At 42.5% G+C, this 18,634-nt stretch overlaps 1 protein-coding gene across 2 annotated transcripts in view; it reads left to right on the forward strand.

Annotated features, from left to right (window-relative positions):
* Positions 1 to 18,634, forward strand: part of SAMSN1 (SAM domain, SH3 domain and nuclear localization signals 1) — a 571,601-nt gene that overhangs the window by 115,829 nt on the left and 437,138 nt on the right. For both annotated transcript variants that reach the window (XM_069204115.1, XM_069204116.1), the window contains 2 exons: positions 12,633 to 12,719; positions 18,152 to 18,231. In XM_069204115.1, coding sequence (XP_069060216.1) covers positions 12,633 to 12,719; positions 18,152 to 18,231 — 167 coding nt within the window. The remainder of the gene's footprint in view (positions 1 to 12,632; positions 12,720 to 18,151; positions 18,232 to 18,634) is intronic.

An 18,634-nucleotide genomic window follows, 5' to 3' on the forward strand; every position in this document is an offset into this window, starting at 1 on the left:
CAATAAATCAAACAATAACACAATATAGCACCACAAAAATACACCACAGTGTTTAAAAAAATATATAATATTTATCTGGATATTTCAGAAATGCAATAAGTGAATATAGAGATATCACTGAAAAGTGATATAAAGTGTCTTAGGTCTTTAAAAAGCAAACAAAGTCTCTTTCAAGCACAAAGTACCTGGTTTGCGTGAAAGATCTCTGCAAAGGGCCGCAGAGGAGAAGCATGGAAACAAAGCGATGTGCGTCGATTTCTCGGGCCGCACACGGTGATGCGTCGTTTAGTTTCAATGTAGGGATGGCTGTGCATCGATTTACAGCGCTCGGTCATGGATCCTCTTCAGGCTGTCGGGTTTTCAGACGCCCCGGGGTCTGTGCGTGGAATCCTGGGCTTGCGGAGCAAAGTCACCAGCGCTTTGTCGTTCCGGTGGGCATTGCGTGGAAGTTTCTTCTGCACGGCAGGCGCTGTGTCGATTTCCCTCAGGAAGTCGGGCTGCATCGTCCCAGGTCGGCTGTGCGTCAATCCGGTGGGCCGTGCGTCGAAGTTCCCGTCGCAACGCAGGCGCCACGCCGATCTTCTCCTTGCGAAGTCGTGCTGCGTCGTTCCGGTTCGGCATGCAGCAAATTTCTCACTGCAGGGCAGGCTGTGCATCGGTTTTAGCAAGCGGTGTGTCGAATTTTCACCGCACAAGGAGTCCAGTAGCAAGAGAGAAGTCTTTTTGGTCCTGAGACTTCAGGGAACAGGATGCAATCTCTATCCAAGCCCTTGGAGAGCACTTTTTCACCTCAGCCAGAGAGCAGCAAGGCAGCAAGGCAACAACAAGGAAGCAGTCCTTCACAGAAAGCAGTCAGGTGAGTCCTTTGGGCAGCCAGGCAGTTCTTGGCAGGATGCAGGTTCTGGTTCCAGTTATCTTCTCCAGGAAGTGTCTGAGTTGGAAGGGGCAGAGGCCCTGTTTATATACCCAAATGTTCCTTTGAAGTGGGGGAGACTTCAAAGAGTGGCTTAGAAGTGCACCAGGTCCCCTTTCAGTTCAATCCTGTCTGCCAAGGTCTCAGTAGGGGGTGTGGCAGTCCTTTGTGTGAGAGCAGGCCCTCCACCCTCCCAGCCCCGTAAGACCCATTCAAAGTGCAGATGTATGCAAGTGAGGCTGAGTATCCTGTGTTTGGGGTGTGTGTAAGTGAATACACAAGGAGCTGTCAACTAAACCCAGCCAGACGTGGATTGTAAGGCACAGAAAGATTTACGTGCAGAGAAATGCTCCCTTTCTAAAAGTGGCATTTCTAAAATAGTGATATTAGATCCAACTTCACCAGTCAGCAGGATTTTATATCACCATTCTGGCCATACTAAATATGACCTTCCTACTCCTTTCAGATCAGCAGCTACCACTCAAACAATGTATGAGGGCAGCCTCAATGTTAGCCTATGAAGGGAGCAGGCCTCCCAGCAGTGTAAAAACGAATTTGGGAGTTTTACACTACCAGGACATGTAAACTACATAGTCAAGTCAAGTCATAAATTCCTTTTATTTGGCATAAACCTTAAAAGTGTAAAAACAATAGAGTGTACAAATTCATTTAAAAAAGATTTCCTATTACATAATACATTCACATACCAAATTCTTGATTCAATCTAATTCTTGTTAACCCGCACTACTTACATAATTCATTCAATTATTCCACCCTTAAACCAATTTCATTTCCCGACTAATTCTTCCGGACGCACCATGCCAACCAAGTTATCCCGCATATAATTCTAACAGGACTCAGGTCCTTACAATTTCGTAAAGTGCAATGTGCTAAACAATTTATCATACATATAATTCTGATAAGACTCAGGTTCTTACAATTTCATAAAGTGCAATTTTCAATATAAAGTGCTCAGCATTTTACTTCATGACTCGCTATGACGTGGCAAATCTTCTATGATACCATCCACCAATACAATTTTAAAATAATCAATTATAGTGGTTAAAGCTCTCCATTCCCCTTTGCTTCCTACACTATGCCGGACCCTATAAGTCCAGTTAAAGCCCCTCTTAAACCATTTAAAAATAGGCGCAGTGCACAGGTTACATTCAAAAATCTCATATCTCTAAGTAACCTCAGCGCTTGATCCCGGTTAATATTATTATATACCTTAAAAATTGGTTTTAAAAACTTCTTATGTACTTCTAAAAACCAGTAACAATCCAAAAGTAGGTGTTGCATACTATATTTCTGTTGTAAGCCACATGTGCATGGGCCCTGAGTATCCTTAAGAAATGCTTTTACTTTAGGATACCTGTAGCCTGGATTCAACCCAATTCGGAACTGTAACACTAAGGGGGTCATTCTGACCCCAGCGGGCGGCGGTTGCCGCCCACCTGGCGGGAACCGCCATTTGACCGCTCTGCGGTCAAAAGACCGCTGGCGGCATTCCGACCTTCCCGCTGGGCCAGCGGGCGCTACAGTGTTAGCGCCCGCCTGCCCAGCGGGAAGGGGGCCTGCAACATTGAAGCCGGCTCCGAATGGAGCTAGCGGTGTTGCAGGTGTGCGACGGGTGCAGTTACACCCGTCGCATTTTTCACTGTCTGCTAGGCAGACAGTGAAAAGCAGGCTGGGGCCCTGTTAGGGGGCCCCTGCACTGCCCATGCAGTAGCAGGGCAGTGCAGGGGCCCCCAGGGGCCCCAGGACACCCGTTCCCGCCAGCCTCTTCCTGGCGGTGTAAACCACCAGAAACAGGGTGGCGGGAAGGGGGTCAGAATCCCCTGGGCAGCGCTGCTTGCAGCGCTGCCCTGGCGGATTTGCCCAGCCAGGGGAAATCTGGCGGGAAACCGCCAGACCCGTTTTTCTGACCGCGGCTTTACCGCCGCGGTCGGAATGGGCAGGGAAGCACCGCCAGCCTGTTGGCGGTGCTTCCTCCATTCGCGGCCCTGGCGGTCTTTGACCGCCAGGGTCGGAATGACCCCCTAACTCCCTTAATCTTGGGGTGGGTAGAGCCTCTATATAGGGAAAGTTTTCCGGATTCCTCCATCCGCCTACCATAGCCTGAGTTGAAATTTTGTTCTCTAAATACTTCAGATCTACTTCTCTTGCCCTTTCCCTTTCATTTGTCATAGATTTTATTTCGAGATTTGTGCACCATACCACTGGTTGTCGGGTAACCCTAAGAGGACGCAGATCTTTTCTAACCGTCCTCTCACTTGTAACGCCCAATGTAACTCACTTCTTGTTATTTCTTTTTTGCACAATCTTGCGATCTTACAGATCCCTTCATCACTTATACTCAAACAAAACTTCAGTGCAGCTTGTAGACCCTGGTAAGTCCATGCCGTCAGTTGACATTCTTCTCTTATAGCTTGTAGCATGCTTGATGGGAGCAATGAAAGCATACGCTTTACGCAAATGCTTTCTTTTGTCTCCCAATTTAGTTTCTCGGAAAATGTTAAAACTTCCACCCCATATTGGAACTGGGGACGTGCCATGGCATTAAAAGCAGAAATAACAGGCTGGAGGGAAGGACCCCCATATTTACTACTGAATTGTTTCTATCCCCAAACTGATGATAAAGCTTTATTTTTTAGGGCTTCAATATGATCTTTCCATCTCAATTGTGCGTCAAACCACGTACCTAAATATTTATATTTTTTTACCTTCTCTATTTTTTCTCCTCCTAGACGGTAGGTGAATACACTTTTCTCTTTCCCTATAGACATTATTTTCGTTTTATCCATATTTACTACCATTTTTTTCCTTTGACAATAGGAGTAAAACACCTCCAGTTTCCTTTGTTGCCCTAACTCCGTCATATCCATCATCACTAGATTGTCAGCATATAATAAGCAGGAAACATTTATGCCGTCCATTTTTGGGCTTAGGCCTTTAACCTCCTGCAACAGCCCTGCCAGGTCTGACAGAAATAATGTGAATAATATTGGGGACAACACACAGCCTTGGCAAAGACCATTCCTTATGGGGATCCTTTTTGAAAGTGAACCACTCATGTCTAAAATTACTTGGGCCCAATTGTGTGAATGCAGACCCTGAAGGAGAAATAATACATCTAAATCAATCCCTTACTGTTTTAGCATATCCCATAATAATTTCCTATCTACCAAATCAAATGCGGCACGAAAATCAACAAAACAGCAAAACAGGCTTCCTCGCATTTCAATTTATTTTTTTTGCTAGTGCCCACAGACTAAAGCAGTGGTCAATTGTCAAGTGACCTTCTTTAAATCCACCTTGCTCTACTGGTATCAAAGCATTATCCTCGTCCCATTCTTTAATTAACCCCAGCAATATCTTCGTAAATACCTTTTCACCTACGTCTTATCAGCCGGTCATTTTTTGGTTGTGTTGGATCCTCCTTTTTATGAATCGGTCTTATCATGGCACCCTTCCAATTCTCTGGAAAACATCCATATTCAAAAATTTTACAAAACGTAGTGTGAAAAGATTTTTTCCACCAATCAATGTTCTTTTTTATTATTATTGCTGGGAGATTGTCTGGACCTGCCGCTTTAGTTAGTTTCAAAGCTGCAATAGTTTCTCTTATTCTTTGTGGGACAAAAGCTAATCTCGTATTCTCACCAAACCTCCTAGTAACCCTATCACCTTCCTCATCATTGATACCTTTGTATATAGTAGACAAATATTTATGCCAGTGCTCTTCTCCAACCAAACACCGCATCGTTCGTGACTTTTTCCCCTCCCTTACCAACTGCCAAAAGCCCCTTATATTCCGTGTTCTTATCACCTCAATCATTGTATCCCAATTTTTATTAACAGATTCCCTTTTCCTCTGTCTTATAATTGTTTTGTAACTTGTTTTGCCTGATGGAGTTTTTCTTCTGACTTGATGGAGGGTCTTATCTTACATTCCCTTTCTAATCTTCACATCTTTTGCTTTTTACGCCTACATTCCCAATTAAGCCATATTTTGCTAATATTCATCTGATATGGTTCTCCCTTCATCTTTCCCTCTTGCGGTATTTTTAATTTGGTTTTTAAGCAGTCAACCATTAATGCAATATCCCTGTTATAGCCTTTAAACATATCTTTTGGATCTTCTTCCATACTAAGGTTTGGATAGTTTACTATCAATTCATTGAGTGCTTCTAGACTACTTTCTGTAAGCTGAGTCGTTATCCTACGAGGGTACTCAACAAGCACTATCAATGCCTTTTCTCTTTCTTTTTGGGTTTTATCGGCTGATCGTTTTACTAAGCGGAGTGGCCAGTGATCACTGCCCTCTATATGCTCGACTTCAAAGTCCAGCACTTCTCTAAAAAAACAGGTGTTTACAAAAGCATAATCAATAGGGCGTACCTGATTGCTTATGCGAAAAGTCTGTTTTGCCGGACGATCCATCTTCATACGTCCATTTAGACAAAGCATACCTAAGGATCCGAAGGTTCTTACTAAAGGCAAATACCGAGCAGAACATTCTACATTTGGAAAGATGCTGTTAGGGATTTGTGCAGCTACCAATAGCTCCTTTTACAATTTATCACTGCTATTAGGATCAAGTTTATGATTAAAATCTCCCAGCATTAGAGTCAAATAACCTGCTTTACCGATACATAGTAGTTCCAAATCTTCCTCAAACTGACCCCGCTGGATATCATAGTCATACACGTTCCCCTGTTGTATACAGACATTGATTATCATAAGCTGTTTAGCACCTCCAATTACATTATAGAAATCTACCTGGCCTGCCAATAACCAGCGACATTTGGTTTTTATTTCTGTGAACTTATTCGCTATTCTAGTTGAGGCTAGGGTTATCAGGCCCCCTGATGGGCGTCCTAACCCTTGCCATGTTGCTCCCCTAAAAAGCCTCATAAAACCATCTACTAGTTCAGGTTCGTCGCACAGCCAGGTTTCCTGGAAGCACATTATATCATACCTTTCAAACTCTCCTTTAAAAAAATCTTGTTTTAAGTGTTTATTATAACCTCCCAAATTCCAGGATAAGATCAAATGGCTGTGCGCGGGGCTTAATTCCTAGTCCACATCACTCAATTCTCCCCTACTATACTTATCACGGGGTTTACAAGGGGCTCAAAACGATTCCTCAACTGTGGGTCGTTATACTCTGTAACAACGGTTACACTTAAACTGCCATTGTTTCCATCCACGCACCTTCTGCGATTTTTATTATCTAACAAATTACACTGCACTCGATTTGGGAACAGACCTACATGACACATGAGGGCTCTCCTATCTTGTGTCTCACCCTCTAACTCACTCTGCTGCACTAATCTTACACCCTCATTCATTAGCTCCGCATCTGGTTGCAGTACCAATCGTCTACTACAATCAGAGTAGAAGAGTGCTTTAGTCACCTCTTTCCCCTCCGGGCTTAATATAAATCCTATTTGCTTTATATCATCTGACTCAATCTCACATAGGCTTGGGCACAAGGCCATTACTTCTAAAAGGCGGGTACGATTCAAGGGTTTTAACTTCCTTCGCCGTTTCCTCCCAGTCTCTCTTCCCCAAGGCTCCAAATATATCCACTTACATTCCCTTCCACTAGGACTTTCCCGCTCCCTCTTATTCTCATGGCCTTTAAGTGAAAACGCACTTCACAGGGAAAATTGGATTATCTAATTCTCTGTACCCCCTTCCTTCTTACTGATCTCTTAACATTGTTCTCTCCCTCTAACCCACTCCTTTCCACTCTTTCTTCTAATTCTTCCATGACTTCCATTTCCACTTCTACCCCTTGACTACCCTTCTTTCTTTTTCCTCGCTGATTCACTTCTCTGTAGTGTATACTAGGTATTTTGTGTGATGTGGCTCCTTTCTCTAGGGCTACTACTTCCCACTCTTGGCCACAGTCAGTCCTTAAGGTGTTAGCCTGCACTACCTTTCCCTCTCTCCCTACGGATGTTTTGCTCCCAATGTTACTCTGCGTACTTCGCTTCCTACATTGGAGTTTATTGTGGAGACTATGCGGACCATATCCCTTTCTCCCTCATCTGCGATTCCTCTTTATCACCAGCATTGGTTGTTTGGAAACATATCTTGACTGTTGATTTAATGTCTGCATTATACCTGTTTCCCCTCCTTCTTTATTTTGTTCAGGGGGATCAAGGGTGTCTATTCCTTGATCCCTTTTTTTCAATGCAGGTTGTACTAGTTCTGGCATACTACTATTAATACATTTCAGCTCATTTGTTATCCCTTCCAATTGATTTTTATGTACTTTACCCAAACTAATATTTGCTGTCAGCACTTCTAAAATTGCTTGCAGGGTCTTTTGCATTAGGAACATTACATTTAGTAGTGACTCGGCGGGTACGGCAGTGGTATCTAACGCAAATGCAGACTGTCTGCCCAAGGGGAAGATGGCAGAAGTGCACTTATTTCGCTCTCCTCTCTGACAAGTCCCCCTAAGCCTCCTACAAGACCCTCCCTCTCTACAATTCTCTCACAGCCAGGGCAGGACGGGGGTCCCTCTTCTAATCTTATACCACCCCTGGCTTGTGGTGGGAGGCATGGGGATGAAGATTGCCTGGGTTCCAATGAAACCTTACGCCCACTCGCCTCCTCTAACCCCTCCTCTAGGAACAAATCCTCCATCTGCAATGAGTCTGAGATCTGAAAGTCATTCCTTCTGGGTCGAGCAATTTCACTCTGATTAGAATCAAAGATATTATTTCCCTCTCATGCCTGTGATATATAATGAGTCTTTTTAAAATATTTCCCAACAAATTCTCTGATTGATACTCCAGTGGGGTCCCTGAGGGTTTTTCACCGCTGTCGCCATTGTCTTTCTGGGTATCCTCCTGATCCAACAACTGGGGTATATTTCCTCCATCACCTTCTTCGTAATTCCCATGTAATACCTCTGAAAGCTGAAGCACCCCCAAAGTCTCCTTTGATTTAAGACCTGTCTTTGGTCCCTTTTTTTATGCCACGCGCTCCAGCTTTGCTCACTAGCATACTGTGTACTGTGTACTGTATACTGTATACCAGTACTGTACTAGGTACTGGATAATATTCCACGATAGTTCACAGTACTCCACACCCCACGAGCTACAATGTAGGGGTTCTTTTAATTCTTAATTAAGGACCGGGGGTAGCAAACCGCATTGGTCTAGTACCAGCCGCTTCTGCACCGCCACCAGGAGCTAACTGCCAGCTAGAGCCACTAGGGCTCTATTTTTTCTCCCCCAGAGTTTCCAGAGCCCTCAAGTTGGAGTCAAGGTGGCCTGTGCTCCTCTCGAACTGCACGCCAGGACCCACTGAGCAGCTACAGCTGTCCACGTTGTCCAAATGCACCACAATACACAATATACAATATCCAGGAGTTTCCTTATATATACAGATGGGGCTCAGAATGGATTCCTTCTCTTCTTATCCCTTGTGAATGGACTTCTTCGCCACCAAAAAATTCTACCCCGCTACAATCTTCTTGCGGTACTCCCGCTTTAATGGTGCTTTAGTGGCGACTAGCTCTCCCGCTTTTCCACTGTGTCCTTCTCACGGCACTTGCACTACCACGCCCCCTCCTGCTGCTGCTACTGCTTACAGTTATTCCACGCCAACTCTGACCTTACACTCCCCTGGGCATAAGCGCGTCGCCGAAAGCCCAGCACCCCTCAGTCCACAACAAGGCACCAAATATGCCAGGAAGCAGGGGGCATATTACAGGTACGGGCACAAGAGCTGGCAGCACTCTGTGCAACACAGCTTGGCGGCAGAGGCAGCAGTGGCGGTGGAGGCTCAAAATACTGTTTCCGGGCCGCAGCAGAAAGCGGAGACTGGCGTGCTGCTTGGAGGTTGGAGGTATGCAGGTTCAGTATGCGCTAGGCACTTCTTCTTACCGGTGTGCCAGTGTGCTGGTGTGTCGATATGCAGGAGGTTTGTTGCTGGCTGGAGTTGCTGAGGCTATTCAACTGCAGCAAATGAGACGATGAAGCTGGAGCACCGGCAATTACGCCCCCCCCTTGCCCCCTCACAAGCCGCACCCGATCAAACGGGCCGCTTCCGTAGGGGTCCGCGGGAGGAGCAGCAAGCTGCAAGGAATTCCTGAGGGAGCGCGCACTGCACCGCGCGTCTCTCTCTGCTGCCACTGCTGATCTTCTGACTCTTCCGGTTTGACAAATTACTCCTAACAAGCAAGCGAGATAGGGTCAGACACAAGTGCAACAAACTGCATTATGTGATAGGTACATGTCCTGCCTTTTGCCTACACAGCACCCCGCCCTATAGGTTACCTAGGGCATACCTCAGGGGTGTCTTCTATGTAGAAAAAGGGGAGTTTTAGGCTTGGCAAGTACTTCTAAATGCCAAGTCGAATTGGCAGTGAAACTGCACACACAGGCCTTGCAATGGCAGGCCTGAGACAAGGTTAGGGGTTATTTAAGTGGGTGGCACAATCAGTGCTGCAGGCCCACTAGTAGCATTTAATCTACAGGCCCTGAGCACATATAGTGCACACTACTAGGGACTTATAAGTAAATTAAATAGTCCAATTGGGTATGATCCAATGTTATCATGTTTAAAGGGAGAGAGCATAGGCACTTTAACACTGGTTAGCAGTGGTAAAGTGCGCAGAGTCTAAAAACCAGCAAAAACAGTGTCCAAAAAGTGGAGGGATGCAGGCAAAACGTTAGGGGTGACCACCCTAAGGCTGTCAGGTCTAACATCATCCATAAAGGGGAAAGTGAATAATTAATGCTGCTCTCTACCTTTCCTAATTGAGGAGTAAAAGAAAGTAGTTAATTCAGAATATTACAACTTTTTTGGCCTTATGTGTAGGGATGTTGTGGTGCCGCAGATGGTGATATGATCTATTCCCAGAGGGTTTAACTTTCCTCAGAGTAACTGAGTCATATCCTTGTGCAGCTGCAGCTAGCAGGGATTCGGCATGAGCCAATATCTATTAAGCAGCCCTTAAGGGCAATGAGCTTACTAGTTTACACATCAAGAACCACTGAAGACTGTGTTTCATAAGCATAGTTTTGATATGTTGTTCCCCAAATCTGAATGATGTACAACAAGGGAACCTAAAGTAGGTACTGGCACAGGTAGTAGATCCTCATGCTACATGATGAGAGTTTATAGATGTAGTGGTGCATTTAGATAAACGTTGTTAAAAGCACAACGAGGCAGAAGTGAAAATATTGGTAGATCCTAGATTTAAAGAAAACACAAACCTAGAACTTTCTAAACCCATGCAACTAGGCAGTATTAAATGACCTATTTTGTAAGAGGAGAAAAAAAAACGTTATTCATGTGTTGGCGGATCGGGTCAGTTTGTTAAAGTGGGTTGGCGTTAGATCTGCTCCTAATAATCCTAATATATCTAAGGAATGTTTCTACATTGTAACAGTTAATAGATTCTCAGGGCTAACATTTTAGGATCATTCAATCAATTCAAATCTAGGAAGATTGAGCCTGATCTTTAGAGATAAAATCTACTTGATTATGACACTATCCTGAAGGATGCCAATGCCATTGACATATTCTTAATCTGCCTCAGCTCGTTCCCTTGTATGACAACTTTGCTCATATCACCAAAGAAGAGGTAGCAGACTTATTTAATAAATATTGTCCCTCTAATGCCACATGTCGAGTCAACATGATGAAATGTGTATCAAAGGACAACCTACATTTTCTTCTCAACCTCTTCAATAGTTCACTTTATCAAGGTATTTTACCTAATGTCTGGAAAGACGCTGTTGGCAATCCGCTAATAATTTTCACGCCATCTGGTTGCTTCCTTATTTAGTCAAGCTTCTGGTGAAGTACACAAGTGAGGTAGGATTGATGATTTTGTTGGACCTGCTGGCTTTGATACCATCGATCATAATGCTCTGCTTGGCAGCTTACACGGAGCTGCCTTCAGGGCCTTGGCATTTCAGTGAATGAATACCTTCCTCACAATAAACTTCCAAATGATCGCTCTGCCTTCATTCTAATCATAAACTCGACCATACTGCGTACCACAAGTGTCTGACATGCCCTTTCCTTTTCAATCTTTATCTCAACTCCTAGCATCTGTACTCCATCAGGAAGGGATTGGCTTTTAATTATTTGCAAATAATACCTAGCAGATACTTTGGGCTATCTCCTCTCTGCTGGCTTAGTTTAGACAGGCAAGGAGTTGAGCATTGCGTTAAAGGACTGACTATTGTGTATTGGTGGATGCCCATCGATATTCTGCAACTGAATCCAGCAGAGACTGTGATTCTACCTGTTCCAGTAGTCAAACGCTTAGCTGGATGCATCCTAGCAGCCCAAAGTTATGGGGGAGATTAGGGGTCAGAGATGGGTGGAGCTTAGGTGTGGTGAGGGGTTTTAGGGTTCAGAGACTGGTGAAGTTTAGGGTTAGAAAGGGCTTTTAGGGGTCAGGGATTGGTGGATAAACCATGTGCATGTGGAGGCATATTTAAGGGGGCAGAGATGGATGGTGTTTAGAGGTGGTGAGGGTACAGCAGATTATAAACATCCAAACTAATTTTTTGAGACGGTAACATATATAAATCCAAAATAATGTCCACTGACATAAAGGATCGAAATAAAAACCTTCAACTCAAATGCTTCTGAAAGTAAGACCTGCAACCATTTTATTTACACCTTAAAAAATATGTAAAAACCAATTTTGAAAAAAAGACATTCAATAAATTGGCTTCTATGAAATGGTAAATGCCATTCACTCTGAAAATCCCCATTAAGCCTTTTAGATTACATTGTTTCACACTAATGATATTCCATTAAATAGTTTTCTATAAAATCACGTATAACCGGGTCAGCGAATGTCCTGAGCCAAAATCTAGTGGCTGTCCTTAACCAGTGTCTCCAAGGTCTCTCCCTTCTCCTTTATATCCTGGATACCAATTGAGATATTTTCATTCTTTATTTCAATTGGAACATGTGAACGAATTGGGTTCTTGGTGAGCAGCCTTTGGTTAGACTACACTTCCTTGAAAAACCTGAGTGAGGTATAAAAAACAATATCTAAGACAGGAGGTCAAGAAGTGTGTGTCACTTTTATGTTTTATTCTCATTCATAGATTGCGCTGAACCTTTGTTCGAATCAGATATTCTGTTGGAGGTGATAATGAGGACGGGGAAGGTCTAGTTTACGTTGAATCGAAAAAAAAACTGAAATAATCATTGACTTGCTACATTTGTTGGGATTTTCAAGCTCTCTTTCCATCACTGTAATATGATTGGATTGTTTTTTTATAAGTGGGCTGGTGGTATTTTTCTTATTAGTAGCACATGCATTTTTATTCTGCCTGAGCAAAGGATTTTCAGCACTGTTTAAGGTCTTGCACCTTAAATCAAAAGTCACTGCTTGTATGGTCATATGACGAGTCCACATAAACCTAAACAAAAATTGTGCTACGACTAATGGCCTGGCTGACACCTGTGTAATCCTGATCGAGACATTGTTTTATCTAAAGAAAGTTGAATTTCGAACTCAAATGGAATTTAATTGAGTTAGCAGATTGCTTCAGATTCACCTTTTCAGTTGGCTTTCCCTTTACCCTCTCTTTACAAATAACATAAAAATATGTTTCCATGCCCTCTTTTTTTGTGAGCAATTATACTTTTGAAAATTAATAAACTAATACAACGCCATATGTTGCATAGACAATTCTTTATGTTTCATTCTCAGAAAGGAAGACCCTAAACTCCACGTTTGTGCAGAACTCTAAAAAGAGTGAAAAAGACACGTATAACAGAAGGCATTGTCACCTTGAAGGTAATAATTACCTATTTTTTAAACCAATTTGTATTGCCTTTTGCACGGTTACATGATTAGCAAAACAAGTAACACAAAAACATAAATGTTAATACTTGCATGGAATTCTGTTATCACAGTATTTTGAGGATTACTTCATTCATACAAAATATTTATTTCCACTTCTTTTAAATTGCTTGATGTTGTAGCCGAAATTCACAACAAGGATTGGCAATGCCAATGGGATCTAGCTTCTAAATAAAGTGACCCGTCTTTCATTGATCGTTTGAGGCACTTAGTAAGTGTGAGAAATTGGGTTGTTGGTTGAGGAGGGTATGAGTCCTTCTCAAGCAACAGCCACAATGCCCCTCAGGATGAACCACAAAGATTCAGTAAATTGACATGTGCTTAACCCCCCTAGTAGTTTGCTACAAAAACAGTCAGGTTTAACGTAGTATCACTACATAAAAGATTTATGCTGCTCTTTATAGTAGTTAAGTCAAAACACAACACTAGGAAAATACCACACCAATTTAGAAAAATTTAGTAAAATGAATAAATTATTTGAGACAAAAAGGACAAAAATCCAACTGGTAGAACTGGAGATATGCAGTTTTATAGACTTTTGATCAAAGTAGCACCTAAAGGCTCAAAGCTCCAACTAAGGATACAGGGCAAAGTCAGTCACCACTATGGAGGACGGGCTGGGCACAGGACCAACAATGGCCCACTGGGCATTGCTCTTTATGTCATTGGTGTATGGTCTGCGCAAGGTTGCTTTGCGAGCGTTTGAGTCATCTTGCGTCGCTTCCAATGACGCTGGGCTGCCAGATGACTCTTTAGGGGACTTTGCATAGCTTGGTATCGGTTCCCATGAAGCCGGAAGCTGTGTGGCGAGGCTTTGCAATGCTCGGTGTCAATTCTGATGGAGCTGACAGCTGTGTGGCTAGGTTTTGCAAGGTTTGGCATTGCTTCATGATGGATTTTGCAGAACCTCTGGAGTTTGTTGTGTACCTGTAGCTCAGACAGGAGGTCAGTCAGATGACCCTTGGAGTTACTTCAGTCTGGAATGAAGGGTGCAGGCCCAGTCTTTTTTCTCAGCAGGCAGGCAGGCCTCAAGTAGCAGGGCAGCGCAGTGTCCTTCTTCTATAGTATCTCCAGGTCCAGGAATGTACTGAGGAGTTGTGCCAACAGGTCAAAAATTTGAAGATGGTGCCAGATTTGAAGTGGGGGAATCTTCTGGAGTTTGCTCCTATAGAGGTTACTGGAATTTCCTGCATCCCTACCCTGGTCCCAGTCTCTCTGCAGGCACAGTGGGCTAGTGCAATGTCCTTTTTGTGTGAGCTGAGCCTGTGCCTTTGAAGTGCAAGTGGGGTAGGTGACAGCTCTGCACCTCTATCAAGCCAGAGATGATCTATCCTGCCAACACACAGACTCTCGTTTGTGATACTGTCTGGGAGGAATACACAAAGGCCTACTGCCACCTACACCTAGTCATGTGACCCAGGAACAGGCTGAAGGCACCAAGGCCCATATTTATACTTTTTTAGCGCCGCATTTGTGCCGCTTTTTGACACAAAAAACTGTGCAAACATACAAAATACAATTGTATTTTGCACGTTTGCGCTGCTTTTGCATCAAAAAATGACGCATATGCAGCGCTAAAAAAGTATAAATATGGGCCCAAGCGGCTAGGACATTAAAATACCAGCTTTCTAAAAGTAGCAGTTTTACTTTTGTGGTCTAAAAACCAACTTTACCATTAAAGAGGGTCTTAAATTACAATTCCTCAGACACCAAACATGACCTGCCCCCCAATCAAATGTTATCACTTATTAAATGTAATAGGGCAACCTAAAGCTATCCTGTTGGGAGTCGAAGGCCGCACAGTAGTGAAAAACAAATTTGGGAGTTTTTCACTACCAGGGCATGTACAGCTTAAAAGTACATGTCCAACTTTTTAAATATTCTGCACCCTGACCTATGGGTTGTTTAGGGCCTACACTAGGGGTGAGGTATACGTATTAAAATGGGAAGTTTAAGCCTGGAAAAAAATATTTTTCCACATTGAAATGACAGTTTGAAACTGTGCACAGAGGCTGCAATGGCAGGCCTGGCACATGTGTTAAAAGACTACGAAAGTGGGTGACACAATCAGTAATAGAGGTCCACTTGTAGCATTTAACTTAGAAGCCCTGGGTAAATGTATGAAATGTAGTACCAATTTACAAGGCACTTACAAGTAAATTAAATGTGCCAGTTGGGTTTAAACAAAGTTTACAATGGTTAAGGGAAAGAGCACAAGCCCCTTATCACTGGTTGGCAGTGGTAAAGTGTGCAGAGTCCTAAGGCCAACCAAAAGAAATTCAGCAAAACAGGAGGAGTGAAGGCAAAATGTTTGAGGGAAGACCACCCTAAGATTGACAGGTTTGACAGTAAACCATTGTACCTGCAGCCTGCCACTTATTTAAGCACTTATGAATCCATTTATTCACCCACTGACAAGCTTGTGTTATATTTAAATTGTGTAGCTGGATCTGCAAAACTGTTGGCAGGAATACTCTGAAAAGCTTCCTTTACACCACTGACTGTCTTCACACCAAATGAAACAGTTCTCTATCTAGGCTCAAGATAGGAAAATCCCAGAGTGATGAATACAAGAAAGTCACCTCTAACAATGCAATTAACAGCTTTAATTGTCCTGAATTCAACCTGCCTGCCCCAGGCCACTATCCTGTCACTTAATCCTTGAACTAGCACGCCCTATCACAACCAACATGTTTGTATTTTGTTTAAATAAGTACTCAATAGCTAGGTAAACACTTTCCATTGCATCTTGTAGCATACTCTTTCACAAATGACACAGAGTTCCTGATTCCACATTAGGCAGTCTGTTGACACCCGACCCTCAAAATCAAGTCCACATTGAAGACAATGAGAAGCCTTGAGAGTCTCTTCTTTTATCCAGATTCAGAAGCGTTCACTTTTACACCTGCTGTTGCAACTCTAAAATGAAACATAGGAAAAGATTCCAATGCCAACAGACTCCTAGGTGAGAGATTCCAGAAGGTTTTACATTTAGGTATGGTTTATCAGACAACTAAGGAAGAATGAACAGGGGCCAGGACCCTCCATTTTATTTCCTGGTTGCTAAGATTCTAATAGACATTTTCTTCAACAAATGTAATTTAAGATTCTAGAATTAGACCTCCTAAAGTGATTGAATTTGTTTTTAATTTCTGTAACCTTCCACACTAATTTGAAAACAAAAGTAACAAAAAAAAAGTGCCAAGAAGGAGAATCATTCTAATTAAAGGTCTCAGCAAAGATTCAACCAGACTCAAATGATTGATATTGACAATGCATATCAAACAGAGGCAACAGGGTTGCGGCAATATCAAGAGAAGAAAGCAGATCTTGCTTTCCAGGATCTTACTCAAGTGTCTGAAACGTTTCTGATAGGCACATCTTGAGATCTGTGTAGGATTGCTTCAGGAGAGGATGTTATGTTCCTGAGGTCATGGGGCTATAGGCTAGATGACAAAGCATTTTTCTGGTTTCAAATGGCCCAATTTGCAGAATCAGGCCATTTGCGACTGCAAAATAGCTTTTTCTAAAGTATCAAGGCAAAATATGATTCAGTAACTGGTTACTGAAATGCAGTTTGCCTTTGTGATTGGGTGTTTGGAAGGGGTGTGTCTAGTGCGTCCCTTCTAAATACTGAATGGGTGTGGTATGTATTACTGTTTTGCATCTGAATTCCAGTCGCTAAAAAGTAATACTTCACCAACAGTTTAAAACCGGTGGTAACCCAAACTCAAAGGGGAGGGGCCCTCCCCTTTGAGAATGTCAATATTAATATTTTTTAAGAGCAGGCCGTTGTCCCATGGACTACAGCCTACTCTTAAAAAAAGAACCTGCAATGCTTCATTCTTTCTTTTTGCACATATCCTGTTGTCCTTTAAGGAAAACGGGCTGCATTAAAAAAAAATAACATTGTTATATTAAAACTCAATCACAGACATGGTGGTCTGCTGACCTCAGAAGGTCACCATACCTGTGATGGCTGCAATTCCTAATGGTTTGAAAATTGAGGCCTACCTCATTAATATGCATGAGGTGGGTCTATTTGTGACCCACTAGGAATCGCTAATGACACTCAAGAGAGTTTTAAGCACTAGGAGTACCGATATCCTAATTGCAATTCTCTCTGAATCACAATTAGGAAATCGGTATTCCTGATGTTAGTACTCTTGGCCCTTTATTGTTAGAGATTGATGCTTTCACTAGTGCTTCCTGTTGGGGAAGGGGGTATGTGGAACACTTTGAAGCAGATAGACGAGCCCAGTTTCATGACTGAAGACTTTTATCCTGAAGAAAAGACTGAGGAATCCTTGTTGTTCAATGAGTCTAGTAGTGTCACCACTGTCTGCAGATTCAGATTGTATGTATATCCTTCGTGATTTCTCATTATATTTCCCCTTATTGAGTTATTTAGATACTTTAACCATATGTCAGGTATGTCCTTACAATATTGCTAGGCTGCATAGTAGGAACCCAAAATAAGCCATAACAATAATGTTCAAGGTAGCCACACAGTGCATGAGGCTGGGACTAGAAGAGATCAAGGGGGCATGGTTGCATGTTGGCAGCACATCCCACATAGGTTGTACTGGAAACATGTCAGAGTGTCACAATGGCCAATTTGGCCCTACCTACATAATTATGTTAGGATATTGATTATGTTTAAAAAAAATAATGTTTCCTTTCTACTATAACCGATTTATCATTATAAAAAGTCTGTCCTTCTTCAACACCCGCTAGGAAAACGAGATACACTTCTACACATTTCCACAGTTTATACATCACTCCTTTCTAAGTCATTCAATTGTAAATTTGGAAATGCAAATACAAGTGCGAAAAATATTACAGTGTTTGTGAATACTCACAGTTTAAAGACAGTGTGACCTTTCATATGGTTTTCATTACAATTTCCTGCTCATTGTCCAGGGAAGCTATAAACTACTCATCGAGGTGTCACTGACAAAAGTGGAAAACCCTTCGCATGCTTAAGTGTCATTATACAATCTAAACAGGCTTGCAAATCAAGGAATTTTGCATGCAAGCTGAAGTTATTTTCCATTGGTAAGCCTGACTTAAACATGGATTTTTTTTCTTTATGAATCATGCCCGGGGGGTTCAGAAGAATGCTTACGAGCATACGTTTTCAAACATGCTTGTGAGTTTGTATATCGTTCAAGTAACTTTAATGCAAAACATCTGTATTGTGGGATTTTTTGGAGCTGCCTTTCCAAAATTGATTTGGACATGTGGCCAGTGGTGTCAGTAGCCTTAGCCTTGCATACACTACTGTACATCGTTAATAACCAATGCACACATAAATGTTTAATACCATTTAAAATTATGCATTTTTATTATTGTGCTTTAATCAGAACTGACTGAAGATGAATTTCCGAATGGAGAAAGGACCCATTTACTTTCAGGAAAGAAGTCCGATGAAACTCCAGGCCAGGTAACTACATCTTAAAGAAGTTAATATGTATTCAAATACATGACCGTATCAGAGAAATGTTCTCCTTTCTACCGTTGTAACCAGCGTCATTACTTTTTTTTAACTATCATCAATTAAAACTGAGCACTCTCAGCTCGTTGTTTCACCGTGGAAGGCCATGTGCACAGCGGATTTCATTTGCTGATTGTTCAGAATCTCCTTCTTTTGAGTGATCCAGTTGCCTGGTACATTCCCCTGGTACATTTCCCTTTGGAATGTCAAACTGGTGTTTTTTGGGTTAACCAGAGACGGGTTCTCTGGATGATAAGAGACACATTATCAGGCTAACTAAGCTGTTCGGTTTGGTGTCTTAAAGCCTGGCTTCTCACGGTTTTTTCCCCAGAAGGTGTCTATTTCTTTTTTA

This window comes from Pleurodeles waltl, chromosome 8 (assembly GCF_031143425.1).
Source record: "Pleurodeles waltl isolate 20211129_DDA chromosome 8, aPleWal1.hap1.20221129, whole genome shotgun sequence".
Classification (NCBI taxonomy): Eukaryota; Metazoa; Chordata; class Amphibia; order Caudata; family Salamandridae; genus Pleurodeles; species Pleurodeles waltl.